The 17031-nt window shown below is 40.6% G+C and overlaps 1 protein-coding gene across 3 annotated transcripts in view; it reads right to left on the bottom strand.

The window, feature by feature from the left end:
- CPEB4 (cytoplasmic polyadenylation element binding protein 4) overlaps positions 1-9061 on the bottom strand; it is a 62456-nt gene extending 53395 nt beyond the window's left edge. For all 3 annotated transcript variants that reach the window (XM_031437811.2, XM_031437812.2, XM_031437813.2), the window contains exon 1: positions 6527-9061. In XM_031437811.2, coding sequence (XP_031293671.1) covers positions 6527-7651 — 1125 coding nt within the window. In that variant the 5' untranslated portion in view covers positions 7652-9061. The remainder of the gene's footprint in view (positions 1-6526) is intronic.
- Positions 9062-17031: the final 7970 nt, after the last annotated feature.

Genomic DNA, 17031 nt, shown 5'->3' with positions numbered 1-17031 from the left:
GCTTAAGGCTTTAAACTAAAAATTCAGTCTGCAAACATGAGAGAGGACCTCAAGTGGCTGGATGGAGTTTTTCCCTGGACAAGTAATGAGATCTGAATTCTGCAACCCACTGGCTAAAGTCTGCCTTTTGTGGTACCATGTTGTCACAGAACTTAAAAAAGCACTTACTGTGAATAGGTGTGTATTTATAAATATGACCATTAATAAAACATTTGGAAATGCCATTTACACATTGTTTCTGTTATACCTAAAGCTGAACCTATTAGTTTGCCTCAAAGTTTAAACAGCTCTTGGATTAAAATAAAATATAACTATTGGGCTAGTTGCTAATTTGTTTATAATGATAAAAAAAAATGCATCTTCAGTATCATTCAAAGATTAGCAGAGAAATACATTACAAATCAAATCAAAACAATTTTTATGAGATATCTAGTCCTGTGCCTAGTTTATAACACAGGAGGCACTCAATAAATATGTACCAAATATATTAATTAAAATATAAAAAAAAACTTAATTCCAGGATAAAAGCTAAAACATTCCCAACTCAAATGTACGGTACGTTTTCCTGTTTCTTACCAACAATCATAAATGCTCCATTAACGGAGAGTCTCCTTTAATGTATACAAAAACAATCAAATGTCCTAAATTTCTTAAAACTGCTATAAGCCAAATCTCTCAAACTACTGAAAGATGCAGGCTGCCAACGCCAATAGAAGTCTGGGTATATGTACAATTATAAAACTTCTCTTCAAGAAAACTGATAATCCTGCTAAATGTTCTACTTGCTCTGGGTTGCATCTAGCTTATTCAAAAGGAGTACTCTGAGAAGTAGAGCTTATATAATACAATAAGCAATTCTAAGGACTGCTCAGAATCTTTCATAGATACCCAAGCTTTTTGTAATTACTTTAATTTCATGATTTTACCCAATATTAGAGAGTCATATTTTAAATTAAAAAAAAATTAAGCCACCTAATATGGCCTCATACTTAAAGTACCTCACAATAATCCTTTCCTCCTAGGAATTAATATCTTGATGAGGTTTGTCTTCCCAAATTTAAACGATTTGCTCAAGGTCGCACAGCTAATTAGAGTTCAGAGTCAAACTTAGGTCTGTTTGGATTCAGGGCCTGGGCTTCAGTCTACTACATTTTTGGCCTTTCACAATTGCCTTTCTCAGTAATTATTAAAGTTGCATCTTCAGAAACTAATTAAAAATAGGATCTATAGACCTTTCTATCTACTAAGAATTTTCTGAAAATCTGAAAGTGGAACTCCTTCTGTTTCAATATTATAAAATATGATGAGACTCTACACTAAATTTGAAGTAAAAAATGATAATATTGCTATCAATGTATCATGGTAAAAAATATACTTTAATTTCTGCAAAAACAATTTTCTTTGAACAATTAAATATAACGTAAGTTTTTGTCAAGAACAATTAAAATGAATGTTTATGTTATAAGCTCCCTGCTGTAAAGAGAAAAGCATCAGACACATTAGCTTATCTGTGATGGGACCAAAAACTAAGGTACAATACAGTGGTGAAAAAAATGTGATAATGGAACTTCAAGCTTATTTTCCTTATAGCAAGACAGAAAAGTCATAAGGAAAATAAATTTAGACTAAAATTCAAGGTAGGTATACGTTAACTTTAAAACTACTTTTCCGTCTCTGTCTTGTTAACACCAACAAAAATTATTCTCAAAAGCATAAACTCGTGAACTAAGTAGCATCTTTCTAGTTGAAACTAGCAACAACCACATTCACTAGGCTTGCAATAAACAGGTTTTTCCTGAAAGATGTTCGAACAGTGTGTTGATCATACTCCAGGCTTCTCTGAAGACATGACAAAAAGTAATCAGAAAACTCTACCCGGCTCAAGTTTTGATTCCATCAGAAAAGTAATTAAACCTAGCTAAAAGGCTTCCTACAAAAAGGAGTAACATTGCATCTGCATTCCCAAAGTTCTCCCAATATTTCAGTTCTGCTGGAGCCAGAGCCATCCAACCCACACTTTATAGTTAAAACATATATATTATATAAACTATATATATATAGTTTCCCCTCTTCTAATATAAACAAATACAAAGTCAAAGAAAATGTTTCTTATGCAAAGATCCCTCTTGGGACTATATTAAAAACCAAAAAATGTAATGAGGTTGTACTTCAGACAATTTTAATAATTCACCATGACTTTCAGAACTGAAGCAATGCAGTAACTTCCTATTTTCAAATATAAGATGTCATATGCAATTTTAAGGATCAATAAACCGACAACACAAGGAGAGTTATTCAAGTGGCATGGATTATTTGCCTGGTTAAGACAACTTAACAACAAATCCTTGATGACCAAGTAAGAGCAAATGGGCTCTAAACCCCGAAAGGTCTCCCTGTCAACCGAGTTTTAGGATGGTCTTTGTGACAGATTTTGTCTCCCCTGCTTTTTTTTTTTTTTTTTTTTTCTTGTGGCCTACTTCTCGGTTCTTAGTTAGGGCGTAACTGAGCTGAAGATAAGAGGGTATCAGAATGTATACCACACAATTTCCCTTCACTTTCCTGTAAGGAGAGAAGATCTAGGCACCCTTCCAAAGAAGTGCTATATTCAAACGTAATTATTGGCAGGTGCCCCAATATATTATTTGGTTTGGACATCAGAATTCCAGGATGTGTTTGGCAGGATGGGTAGGATATTTTTTCCCCCTTAATGTAAGGTCAAATCATTCCTTTAGTCACATGAATATGGACCTTGTTTCTTCATTTTGAAATTGAGACAAGAAAGCCAAACCTTACAGGGCTGAGAAATCCTATATAGGAAGTGAGATAACATATGTGAAAGCACCTAGCTCAGTGCCTGGTATACAGTAGGTACTAAAAACAAACAAACAAACAATTGATTTGAATATTATCTAATATTTTAAAGTTGATAAATAAATGTATTTTATTATTTCCCACTTTCAAAACTTAATCCATAATCAGCTTTTGATCAGCAGGTATCAATTATTCACTCTAAAAATCTTTCTTCTAATCTTACATGCCTCTTGGAAGCATTCCCACCACCCCCAACCTCATGTGTGACTTGTAATAATAATATCAAAAACAATAATTTCTACTTCATAGGACTGTTGAATGAATTAAATGAGTTAATATACGTAAAACAGAATTATCATAGGCATGTTGGCTATTATTAAATACACATTCGTTCAGTTGTATTTGAAAACTGGGTTTGAGGCATGTTATCTGAATTCACACGAAGAAAACTTTAAGCTAAGCAAGAACAATTTAGAAACAAATTTTAATACATAGAAAATACCAAAACATAATGCCTGTCATATCAGTTACTTAGAGGATTATTCACATAGTTGGAATCTTTGCTCCTGCTCATAAACATTGGTAAAAGAGAGGTTAAGATTGGCAAAAAAAAAAACCAAAAAAAACTTAATGTCATCATTAATTTTAATTCACTGTATGTACCCAAACCTGTATTAAACAAATGTAAAAACCATTCTGATTCATTTCAAATTAAAATAAACATTGCCCAGTATCAGTTACATTTCAGGTAAATTATTTCCTTTTAATACAATAATATTATCCTGGCCTTTGACTGAATACCAATATTGTAATATAGCCATGTAAATTCTATCTTGTAATTTCTGTGGTAAACTTCAAGATCTCTCTATAATACCTAAGGAATTCTTTCTAACAGCAATGGGAATTGAATATTAACATCTATAAAATGTCTTTGCTAAAATGAATAGCGTTTAAGGTAATACATTTAAATAAGATAGCAGTACTTAGAAAAAAGAGTGTGGACCGTGACTGTAGCACTTTAAACCCCACAGCAGCTTGTTTTAGGATCATAAGGAACTTAAGAATCATCTAGGTCACCCCCTCCTCCGATTTTATGAAGAAACTGAGGCCCCCAAATGCTATTACACTCATAGGGCCAAGACTACAACCTAGGTGTCTGGGCTCCCAGTCAAATAAATGTTCCTTCAACTTTTTTCATATCAAATTTAATCAAGTAATTCATATCAACTCAAAATGGTATTTTTTTTTGCCAAAAATTAATTCAAAAGAATAATTGTTTAAAACACACATACACACACATACAAAGAACTGCATTCATTTAAGTAAGCACCACAGTACTCAGTTCACTAACTTCTTATATTTTTCAAAACCCAACTAGGAATTTCTTGTCATAAAGATTTTTTTTAAATCACATATGACTTTCAAATCACCCCAATGCTTGCTCTCAGCTCCCCACCCCTCGACCTCTCCCTCTCTCTCTTCTCTCTTTCACACACACAAATACACACACTCTCCTAAAAATGATGGGGACGGTGAGCAGAAATGAACAACCTAGTTTCTCATTCTACCATGTTTGAGGCAGGTATATTGACTCATCTTTTGTCCATCCTCAGCATAACAGACAACAATTCTAAGGGAAGAGTTAGCTTCTAACGATATCTTTTAGCATCAATCTTAGTCTATTATTATTTCATAAACCAGCTTAATCTCTAAGAAACCATCTGATTGAAAAAAATTACACGTCAAGCACATTCCATTAGCTCCATAAAATATCAGTAATGGGCATATATGTGGTTTATTCACTTTCTGAAATTTTTATTTTTCCCAAAGCAAACCTTTATCAAAAATCAATAAACTGAGGATGCAAAACAAACTATGAGGTCACATATTCATTCTGTCAGTTTATAGTAGCAAAAGAAAAAAGAAAAGTATTTTCAATTCTGAGCCAATCTTAAATCTAGTTAAAATGTCGGGAATGCCATCTTGGATTTTTTAAGTTAGCAATATATAAATAATTCATAAAAGTTACTTTTGCATTAAATTTCCTCTAAATTTATGTTCAAAGGAATATCAAAACCAACTTTTTAAAAATAGATTTCATGGGACTGCCAACGTCTTAAACAGCCTTTTACCTGACCACTAAGGCACGATAATTGCTCTCTTCAGTTTGAGTAAAAACCCTTTCTAAAAACAAAAGCCAACAGCTTCTTTATACCTGGGCAAAAAATTATTTTAAAAAATCTAAAACTGGATTTCACCAAATATTTTAAGATACATCCTAACCATTCTACCTGAATCCTTAGAGAGCGATTTAATTCCTTGGAATGACACGGGGTTCTATTAGCAAACTTCCCCTTCCTCTGAGCAAATTATTAATTAAAACAGATAATTCTACTGGTACTTACATCATATTTGGAGACACCGCACCTATTTTGAAATCTGTTTTAGTTCTTGCAGAATGATCTTTAAATTAACCCTCTAGATGTACGTAGCACGTATGTTTGTGTACACATGTATATAGACATGTACACATGTCTACAGACATAGCTTTTAATCCTTGCTTTTTAACCTAGAGTTTGTACTCTTATCAGTTATGTGCTTTGGGGCAAGTTATTATGCCTTTCTGATACTCAACTTTCTCATCTGTAAAATGGGGATAATATTAGAACTTACCTTGTAGGGTTTGTTGTGAAAACTGATTCAATGTTACCTTATTACCCATCTAAATTTCCTAAACACATATAAATGACCATACCCTAAAGTATACAAATTTAGTGGGGCATCTGATGCTCAATTAACTATGAAATTCCCTTTATCTCACATCTATCAACTAGACTTGGCTGCTCATTAAAATCAAAAACATCAAACAATGTGACTCCTGCAGCATAAGGCTACACTGGTGGCAAGCAAGACAAGTGATCTTTGCCTGGATCTATTTTTAGGAATGGCTGAATTATCTACACCCCTAGCGTTAACACTGGAAAATAAACAAACGGGTGAAAGACATCATAAAAGAGTCACTCGGAGATCAACAGCTTCACAGTACTCAAAAATACATAGGGATGACGAAAACATTTAGATCTTCTCTCTAGCAATCCTTACTGCCACAAAGCAGAATTTGCAAAAAGGTTTATGAGGAACTGCCGGTTTGCTGAATTCTGACTGTTCAGACTGCGTGGTTCGGAAGGGTTTCAGGTTTAAAATATAACCAGTGAGAAAACTGTCATTCAATAATTGATTTTCAGGGATTCACTACCTTACAATGGAGAAAAATTAAGTGTTTTGGTTATACACTTATGGATATAGATAGAAAATGCCCATCAGCTGCCACAGTGAAATATATTTATATCTATATATTATTTATTCTCACTAAAATAAGTAGGGAAAAACCAACCCCGAGTCTCTTGTCAAGCTAGACAGAGATTATGGTTAATAATTATGACATCACTAGCTACCTGGTATTCATAATTATGCCAATTTATACAATTATCTATGGGAAGATAATAATTAGAAATTTACCCCTCAAAAAAAACAGCTGAATATTTTGTTCCAAATTACACTCCTCTCCTGCCAAAATAACATCTAGTAATTAACTCGTTTTCAAGAAGAGCTCTGATATGAATACGAACAATTCAGACTCTCATAGTTACACAGTTATTACACCATGCCATTTCCTTATTCATCTTAATCTAATAATGGAACATAATAATCTTACCGGAAAAGGAAAAATGTTGTCAGCCCTGTTCAAGCTATCTTCCATCCAGGATTTAGGAGCAAAAGCAGAGCTGGGGCGAGTGTACTTCTGGAGCTGAATATGATTGCTTGCAAAATTTTTCTTCAAAGGCGAGATGGAGTTCAAGGGCGTTATTCCTCCATTCAGCCCTCTGCGGTGATCTCGGCCTTGGGAACCTCCCCAGCCACCATATCCACCACCTCCTGGGCTCCAGGAAGAAGACGGTGTAGGAGAGGGACTCTGGTAGCTGCTCCATGGAGAGGGGGGCTTGTTAAGATTATTCGCCAAATGAGGCAGCTGGTTAAAAGCAGCATTTCTATGTGTGAAAGGTGGGGGATGGGGACTGGCAGGAGACCTCCTTTGCTGCTGATGCTGGCTGTGATGATGCTGGAAATGAGGGTGATGAGGGTGGTGCTGGGAGAGAGGCCCGATCTGAGGAGAGAAGCTGCCTCCAAAGCCAGGGCTGACATGATGGGGAAAATTTTGAAACAACAGAGCACCGTTATTAGCCGAAGCAGCTGGGACCCCTCCCTGGTGAAAGAAACTTGCATCTTCACTGATGATTGTAGAGGAAGAAGGCGCTATTGCTGCTGACCAGTTACTGAAACCAGTAAGAGACGATGCACTAGATGTCAAGGGTTGGGTCGAAGTACCTAGCCCCGTGGCTTCTTGATAATCAAACCCTGTCAACACTGGTGATTCGATTCTTATTTTGTCCTTCCCATTGCCATTTTCTGAAGAATTGTCCCCTTGATTTTCTTCAGATTTTGCCTTCTCAGTTTCAGGCAGTATTCCAGCTTCCTGACCTGGACTTGGGGAGAGCTGCTGCTTTTCTAAAGGGTCTTGCTGTTCCTGTTGCTGACTTTTTGCTTTTTCTGACCCCAAGATCTCATCCTGAATGTTATGGGTAGCCGGAGCAGGAAAGAGCCAAGCTGACCCGGCACTGCTGCCATTGGCAGCTGTGTTATTATTTATAAAAGCAGCAGGGCTGGGGGTGGCATTTTGGTGATGGTGTGGAGGCTGCAGATGTGGATGGAATCTGACTGGAAAAGCAGATTTATTCCCAGTATTGCTTTGCACTAGCACTCCAAACCCGTAATCCCCCATTTATTATTTTTAGGCTCAGAATCTTACAATAAAAATCTTACAATAAAAAACAACAAGCCTTTGTATCTTCTACCCCAAATTTAAGTTGCTTGTTTGAAATGTCTTAGTTTTAGCTAGCTCAAAGATCGCAGCTTATCACCCTAAATAGTTCAGATTTGGAATTCTGGTCTCTGAAATTTAAAAAAAAAAAAAAACTAAAAAAAAATCTTAAAACATTGACATGAATCCAAGTGGGCTTATTTCTAGGAGGGAATAAAAACGAAGAGGGTAAAAAATCAAGTCTTTGGTTAGTAAAATAGGCGCTTTCTTTTTCCAAAGGAAAACGTACATGAATGACAAAAACACAGCTTCTCAAGCATCTATGGATGTAGAAGAATAAGCACTGCGCGGAGTAAAAATATATATATATATAATTTAACAATCACATATGGTCTTCTTCAGCAGTTTAGATTTACTCACATAAAAATTAGAATAGGGCTAAGTGGAGAATACGTTCTTTTCTTGGCAGCTTGGTTAAAAAAATCAGGAATAATTTAAGAACATTATATATTATATATTTATATATATAGATAGATAGATAGATTATATTAGGTTATCTGGGGTGGGAGGCGAATTCCTGGTTGCGGGAGAGGAAATCAGCATTGACTAATGGAAAGATGATTGCAGGGAGGTTTCTGCTGTTCCTGGTCCTGTTTCTGCTCTTTCACGGGGTGCAGCTTTGGCCGCTGGGGCTGTTCCTGAAGCTCTGCGTGCAGATCTTGCTGCGGTCTCTGTTCCTGGGCTCCCCCCGGCCTCCTCTCCCCCATGAAATGGGTTGGAAACACCCGTTTCTCCCTCTTGGGGGTGCCGCGGTCAGGAGGGATTAGCGAGACTCGACGAGGACGAGCTGGAGGCCCGGGGGTGCGGGGACCAAGGGGGTGACCTGGAAGGTCCTGCGGTTTCGGCCTCTTCCCCTCTCTGCGGCTCCGGGGTTTTTTTCCCTCATGGGACCCAGGGGCGGTTTGTTCAGTTCTCTCAGTTCGATTCTCCGCAGGAGGAGGGGGAAGAGGAAAAAAAGGAAAAACCCACTAGGGTGCTTATCCTAAAAGAGAAGGGCCTCCCCCCTTTACTCTCTCTCTTTTTTCCCCCCAGATTTTTTTTAAAAAGTATAATTTAGAAGGCTTTTGTTTCTCCTCACGGTTGCCGGGCCGTCGTCGTCGCCGCCGCCGCCGTCGCTTTACCCCGGTCCCGCAGTCCCCGCTGTCGTTGTGGCGGACTCCGCCCGGCTCTTCTTCTTTTCTCCTTCCTCCTCTTCCTTCTCTGCTGTCGCCGCTGCTACCGCCGCCGCCGCTGCCGCCACCGCCTCCCGGTGCCCGGGTCCCGCAGCCGCGGCTGAGTCCTTCTCCTCAGGACCGAGCCGAGTGAAATGACAACCAGCTGGAAAGACCAAGAGACACTTCCGGTTCGAAGAGGGAGGCGTGGGGTTGGGCAGAAACCCCGCCCACCTGCCGAGAGACCAACCAGCTGTTAGAATTCAGATGAGGCCACGCCTCTTGGCCCAGGTCCCCTCCCAGGAAGGTCGAAAAGTTACCTCGAGGGACGCCCCTTCCGTCTGCGCCTAGCCCAGTGAGGCCTGGAGCCTGGAACCCGCTCCCCCACCCAGAGGAGCGCAGCGGGTCGCCATCTTTAGTGTGGGCAAAGGACTCTTGCGCTGTTTATCTTGCCTAACCAGGCTCCGCAGGAGGAGCATACAGGGACGCGCGGAAGAAAACAGATTCCTCTAGCACCATAGGAAAGAGTCCAGGTGTGGGAGATACGAGTGGCGATCCGCGAAAGCGTGGAGGAATCGGAGGACTGACCATAGTAAACGTGGTTCCCTAGGCATCACGTGCTTCGGCCCGAGCTCCGCCCCAGAGGGATCTGGAAGGGGAGGCGGGGCTTCCCAGCAGCTGTGCTGTGCCTAGAACTGCGTATGTTCTCGTCCCGGCTGTAGACCTCACGCGGGACACTCCCTTCACCTTCCATTCCCCCACCCCCACTCCTCCTGCTTGGTTTAGGCTCCTGTCTGGCGCAGTCTCTCAGGCACAAAAGATACAGTTGCTGTAGGCATACGTGCTTCAGCCCTCATCCTCATCCGGTTCTAGTCCACCCTACCCTCCTATCAGAGGGACATTTCCAAAACGAGAATCTTATCATTGTCCTCGCCTGCTCAGATCTCTCTATGGCTCCCCACTACCTCCTTGAAAAAGACTAAATTTTTCAGTCGAGTAGTCAAGTCTTTAACACTCTGGGGGCAGTATGTTTTAAGACCTCCTCTCCCTCCAAACGCTCCACAGCAAGCTGTTCCAAATATAATCTTCAGTGCTTTTTGCTTTTCCTCTCCTTTTTTCTCCACCTGGTGGACTCCTGTTTAGTTCTAGAAACCCGCTCAAAAGCTACCAACTCTGTCTTCTGAATTCCCTTTTATGAACCTCTCCTGCTTGTTTATCATCCTCTAATGATTACTCCCTATTGTCTCCTGGACCTGTGGTCAACTGTGGGCTCTTTGAGGAGGGGACCTGGTAGACAGGCGTCATCAGTGAATGAATGCTGAAGAAATGAGTGAACACTTCAACTACAGTGAAGTCTTTCCTGAATGACAGTCCCCTTTCCAAGTCTGAATTATTTCATTCCTCATGCCGTTTGGTTTGGAGCTCACATCTCTCAGACTTTCATCATTTAGGGTATTTGTTTGTTGCTCAGGGGCTCCATGTCTTATTCATATTTGTACATTTCCTCCACCATGAGCACCAGCAGGACCTAGGGTAATGGCTTGCTCTCAGCACAAACTCTAAAGATGTTGAATAAGTAAGTGTTTTCCTTGAGTGGAAAATGAGAAATGAAAATGAAAAGGAGAAATCAGAGTAGAGCCCAAGGGATTATGGCAAGAGTAGGAAAAAGAGAGAGAGAGCAAGAAAGAAATCAAAGACTTTTAAGAAGAATCTATGAACAAAGGTGGCTTCCATTTCATGTCCACAGCCTTTCCTCAGGGCCCCAAGTACTGCTGCCTCAGTTTCTCAATCCTCCCACACTTCCCCGTAGAATATCTCTTTGGAATCTTAGTCGGTGATTTTATTGTCTTTCCTTGTATCATGAGCATGAGTCTAGTCTCTGCAACTGCACTTTGAGTACTTTGAGTGTTAGGGATTGGGTCTTACCCGCTGTTAATTTGCCACAACCAGGCATACCTTGAGACTTAGCTCATTCGGTTAGGTGACATTTCCTCCAGGAATGGTTTCCCTGACTGCTCCTTTCTCTAGCTTCTTGTAGATTCATCTTATTTAGTTACTGCTGGTTGTCAGTGACTTAGTTTTTTTGAGGGCAGAGGTTGTGTCTGATTTATCTTTGTGTTCCCAGTGGCCAGCAGAGGGTCTGGCACAGAGCAGACTCAGGACATGTTTATTAAATGAATGAATGAACTTTCAGTGCCCAGTGGATGGTTGAGAGTCCTTTGGAACTACTAATTCTCAGTGCCCTAAAATGGCTGCCAAGCTTGAAGGAAAGAGGGCTGTCTTTAGAGCCAAACAGGGAATTTGAATCCCAGCTCTGTTCCTTCCTGATCGTAGAGGCCTGGACATCACCTCTACAAGCCGCTGGTTCCTCATAGATAAGAGATGAATGATATTTCCTCCCTGGCTCAGAGGTGGTAAATTACATGAGATACATGTGAAGGGCTGGGCTCATAGGAGGTTTTCAAAAATGTCAGTTCCTTATTAACATAGTAAGGGCAGAGAACTACTTCACAAGTGTCTTTTGTCTGGAAGCTGCATGCATCAGTGAATCCAGGAACCTGTGTTGGTTTGTAGAGGGAGAGGGTACACCAGAGCCACAGTCAGGGTGCTGCCAGGTCAGCCTGATCTCTTAAGGCTAAATCAGGCATCAGCAGTAGGTTTGGGCTGGGCTGAAGTTCAGGTTGTCACTGGAGACATCAGCTCCTGGTTAGGGACTAGGAACATGGGAGAAGGAAGAGGAAAGCAATTCTCTTGAGTCAGTTGCCTGACTCTGAAAGCCAGGATATCCATCTCTGAGCTGCCCTCCTGGAAAACATTCTGGCCTGAGAAACAGTCCCAGGTAACCATGACAACAATTCGGCAGCTCCATTTAGGATTTCCAAAGAGATGAACAGTTGCAGATGAGTGTTGGCTTGAACACTCTGCTGGCAGAAGAGAGCCCCTCCCGTGAAGCAGCCTCATTGGGAAGCTTTCAGGTTGCTGAGAAAGCAGTCTCTCCCCGAACGTTAAGGAGCTACCAGATATATATATATATATATATTTTTTTTTAATTAAAAAAAGTTTTTTAAACTCTCCCTCCCCATCCAGCGAGGGCTGACACACCTTTAGAGAAATCGTAGGCTAGTGAATGGACCCTGCTGGCTACTGCCCAGCCCCCTCTGGGGTTTGAGGTCAACCATAACCCAAACTCGGAGCCTCCCAGGAAACAGGGCCTTCACCAGCCTCTTTTAAAGCTTAGCAGGGGGTATAAATCTCATCCCATAATCACACAGAGTGAACTCTGCACCGCACTTGCTAATGTCCACCACTGCGCTTGAAGCATCCATTGACTGCTCCCAACAGCACACACCCAAGCTCCCCAGGGGCCTATCTGATGACTTCAGCAATCAGGGCCACCACCTAAGGTTGCCCAGGTTGTGCACTGTGCAACTCCATGAGGCACCACTTACCATGATGTAAAAGCCACCCCCTGGAGTTGCACGATGCAACAGCTCTGCTTTGGTTTATTTCCATCAGCCACAGAGGCACATTATGGAAATATGACACTCATACAAAAAGCCACCAGATACTACCATAAATTACCTGAGCTCATGCTCATCACATGCAGAAATATGTAAAGCAGTTGATATTTTTAGATTTGGTGGCTCAGGGACTTTCTGTAATAGAACTGAAGGACACAGTGTCCTTGGTGTTGTTTTTGGTCCTGAGCTGTAGTGAGGAGACAAGTCTGGGCAAGTATATGGTCCAGTCCCCTAAGAGATTAATACCCAGCAGTTACTTTGCCTAGCAGCGCTAATAAGCATTCTAATGTAGTGGTGGAATACGTATGTTACTGAAACTAAAATAATAATAATATTAAAAGGCAGGTCCTGCAAAGTCAGAGGAAGAGAGAATCATAGAATTACTTTTGGAATATCCTCTTTTCCAAGGGCACCTGGAAGTTCACTCCCAGAAGGCAAACTGGACAGAAATAGAACCAAGTTCTGAAAGCAGATTCTATTAAACTCCACCTCTGATCTTTACCCTGTTTTGGTATTGGGAAGTGTGCATGTTTACTTAGAAAGCACCGTTGTTGTTTTTTTCTTACAGTCAATTGCTGGGTTACATTATCCCCTTTTGTTTGTTGTTTTATAACCTGCACAAGCCCTCTGCATTTTAAATTCCTGCTTTCCCATTTAAGGTATCATCATTCACATGGAGCCCACAGTTAACAACCCATTTTGGTGGGGAGAGGTGAAGACAGTTCTTCTAATGTGTCGCTCCTGAACAAAAGGTTTGGAAAAGTCCAAGGCAGAGACACCGCTACTTGAAATTGCCATATTCCTGGCAACGATTTAGGTGAGCTGGGACAGAGAGGGATGACCTTCCAAACTGTGACTGGCATCACATGGGAAGACTTGGATTCTTTTGCGGCCCCAGCCACCTATGTGGATGGGCTGTTGACCTAGATTACCCCTGGCTGTTTTAATTGGACACACTTCACTTCCCTGTATCAAAACCGTGGCCGGGCTGCCAAACAGCTGCCATCTCACCCTTGGTGGCTAGACTGGAGGATTTTCACCTGCGATGTTGGAAAAATAATAGCTTTTCAGAGCTTGCAGGGAAGCTGCAGAGTCCAGAGGTCAGAGAGCTGGGAGTCAGAGACCAAAATTCTAGCCCCAACATAGCCTTAAACTCACAGGCACTGGTCCGGTTTGTTTGATGATTACCTTTTGGACAGAATTTTTACTACCAAAGGAGTTTCACTCTGGAGCCCTTAAGGGCTCAAAAGGGTCAAAGAAAGTCATCTATATATATATAAAAAAAAATTACTAAAGCTGATCCTTTCATTTTATGTCCAAATTTCTTGCTTCCCTATTCTCAGAGTACATATATTTTAAGAACAATTACAAGAGTTAATTCGTAAGCATCCAACCTGAAACTTTGGCATGCATCTGTCCCCATAGGAGCCCATCAAATGCAGATTCTCAGGCACTGCCCCCCAAGATATTCTGATTATGTAAGTTTTCTCATAGTGTTTCCTCATAAAGTTATAAGGTACAGAGATTTTCTGCTACTATTGTGAAAGCATAGAAAACCCAAATGAAGCATGACTAAAACAAAAAATTTCCTTTCTCACATAAAAGAAGTTTGGGAGAATCAATACAGGGCGGGTGGCGTGGGTTCAAGAAGTCATCAGAACAAGAGTTCCTTCCTCTTTCATTCCTCTTCCCTCCTCAAAGTGTAACTGCTGCCTGGGATCTAAGATAATTGGCCAGGCTCTCGCCATCACATCTGTATTCCAGACCAAAGGAAGGAGGAAAAGATGAAAAGGACACAACCCTTCTCTTTGAGGAAGATTTTCAGAAGACATACATATCACTTCCATTCTCTTCTCTTTGGCCAGAGTTTGGCCATGTGGCCACACCTAATGGCAAAAGAGGTTGGGAAGTACGGTCTTTATTTATGTACTTAGGTAAAAATTTCTATTCTATTACCAAAGAAGCAAAAGGAGGTGGATATTAGGGGGTGGGGCATATAGACCCTGAGACGTTTCATGACTCACCTGAGGTCTTATAGCCAAGTCAGTGCCCTCATTTGGCAGGTGAGGAAACAGGTCCAGAGAAGGGTCTTGTCTAAAATAGCTCAGGATTATGCCCAGCACACAGTAGGCCTTTAGTGAGCTTGTTGCATTTAAGTTTGTTGCATTAAGTTTGAATTAATTTGCTTTCTCCTTTATAGGCAAGTCATGCAAAGCAATAAATATTAGGTTGCCTTTAACAATAAGCATACCTTGGGAAAATGGAGGTAAAAATGCAGAAATCTCTTCATAGCATACATCAAGTTTCTCTTGGCATAAAACGTCTACTACGCTGCCGAGCTTAGGGCAAATCAGTCACCGTAAATTCCGGCGAGAGGATTTATAAACTTAGTAAACCACTTCAATCTCGTGTAAAACACATTATGAGGGTAATAGCTTCATTTGGCCGAGTCATCTTAGGTGCAGTTTCACAACTGCATTAAGCCAGTCTCTACTGATATACCCACAGTGTTAAACAGCTTCTTAATGGAGTGGATTGCCTTGAAGCCATTGGGTAGTTGCATACACGCATGTACATACACACAAAGTTATCACCAGCTGAAAACAACTGCGGGGGCCGTAATTAGGTCGCATTAACGAGCAATATCATATACAATTGGATGTGCCCGTTTCTAATGGAGCTGAGTTGATTCTCAGTGATGGGTTTCTTGAAATGACCTGGCCCCCCACGGAAGTACCTTCAGGTTCAACAGCCCATGTGAAATATAATAAATGCATAAATAATTTAGCAAGGGAAATAGGTAGCGTTATGGCCACACTTCTGTGCTACTGTTATTTAAAAGCCTGGCAGCTTGGTAGTTAGAAACCTCTACGTCCAGGGGTGTTGTAATTCACCATTTGTTCGGAGTTGAAATGAGGCTGAGGGGAGCTCCAGGCCCCTAGCTCATATTTTATTTAGAGGCAGGTTATTTTTTTTTAATCCATTTGACCACTTAAGTTCCAAATATAGAAAGAGGAAAAAGAAATAAACACGTGTCACATTTAGAAGTTTAGAATCTAGTTAGAGTCTCCTTAGACAGGCTCTGGGGTGCGTTTTATAAGCCACATTCTACAAACTTGTGAGTGCGTGAATTGAGTTCAAAAATTAGTTTCATTTTGTGTGTGTGTGTGTGCACGCGCGTGCGTGTGTTTTTTTTTTTAGTCCCATATATGGCAGTTTATGAGGTCATGTTTTTCAAATTCTAGTCCTTTTTAAAAACTCGGGCACATGATTTTTGCTTTATTGTTGTCCAACCTATCTTATTTATTATTCACGCAACATTATTTGGCAGTGGACTCAGTTTTTTAGAACTTAACTGAATAAATTTAAAAGAAAAATTCTGTATCACGAATGTAAATAGAAAAATCAATACACCATGCCATAAACAGAGGCCATCATTTATTTTTTCCGAACACACACTGAAATAAATACATACTAAGTCAAACAAAAGCCTAGAAATTGAAATAAGAGTTCCTCTGTGTACTGCCTAAAAACATCTCAAGAATGGTCAGTGGCACTTTTAGGGAAGCCTGGCTTACTGGTTAAGTAATATGTACCTTTCAAATCAGGCAAGTTTGGTTCAAGTCCCACCTCTGCCATTTGCCAGCCAAATAACTCATGAGTAGGTCTTTTGTCTCTCTGAGCCTCAGTTTCTGCATCTGGAAAATGGGGATAAAAATTGTTGAGCGGTTAGTTGAGAGAATTATATGAAGCAATACATGTAAAGCTCTTGGCATGACATTTAACCTACAGCAAGTGTCTAAGAAATGTCTGTTATTAATTTGTGATTGTGGAGATGTGGGTCGTCACAGAGAATTAACGACCAACAAATTCAGTTCAGAACAAACAAAATGTGCTAGGTGTCTACCATATGACAGGCTCTGTGGTAGGCCCTGGGGACATGGAGATAAGTCTTGAAGTGACAGATATGTATAGCTAGTGACAATGGTTTTTAGGATGTGCAGTGAGAGGTATGTGCCCAGGTTATGATGGCGGGCCAGAAGGGGACATGATGAAAGTCAATCTCAGGGAAGAAAAATACGCAGATCCCCAAATCAGGCCTTTCCTGATAGCTTATGGGGACATACATCAGTACTGGTAGGTTCCAAGTAAGTTGGATTTCTGCTGGGGAACAGAAAGTGCATGAAATTTAAACATACATACAGCAATGGAGACATATTTGCTTACAGGTTTAAGTGACATTAATGAATTGGTGAATATCATTTTCAAAGTCAGATAGTGGTCCAGCAACATATAAATGAAAGTTTAAATTTCTGCCCTTCTGTAGAGGTCACAGTGGCTCACAGATCACTGGCCGGCAGAATGATTTGTGTGGTTTTTTTGAACTATTATTGTTACTTGCTAACATGTAAAAAGTGTGCAATTTCATGAGAAAACCCAGATTTGTGTCCTCTGTTTAAAAAGTGGAGGCTGTGGTTAGCTGAATCTATGTCCCCACATGTGGCCGTTTAGGGCTGGAGTTGAGTAGCCACTGCTATTGTAAGATGGGGCGTTTGCTCTGCGGGAAATCATAGTCGCTACCCTCAGGCAGGTACAACCCCTGCCTTGA

Source organism: Camelus dromedarius, chromosome 27 (genome assembly GCF_036321535.1).
Source record: "Camelus dromedarius isolate mCamDro1 chromosome 27, mCamDro1.pat, whole genome shotgun sequence".
NCBI lineage: Eukaryota > Metazoa > Chordata > Mammalia > Artiodactyla > Camelidae > Camelus > Camelus dromedarius.
The sequence above is the reverse complement of the archived record's forward strand: the minus strand, read 5'-3'. Positions and strand labels throughout refer to the sequence as shown.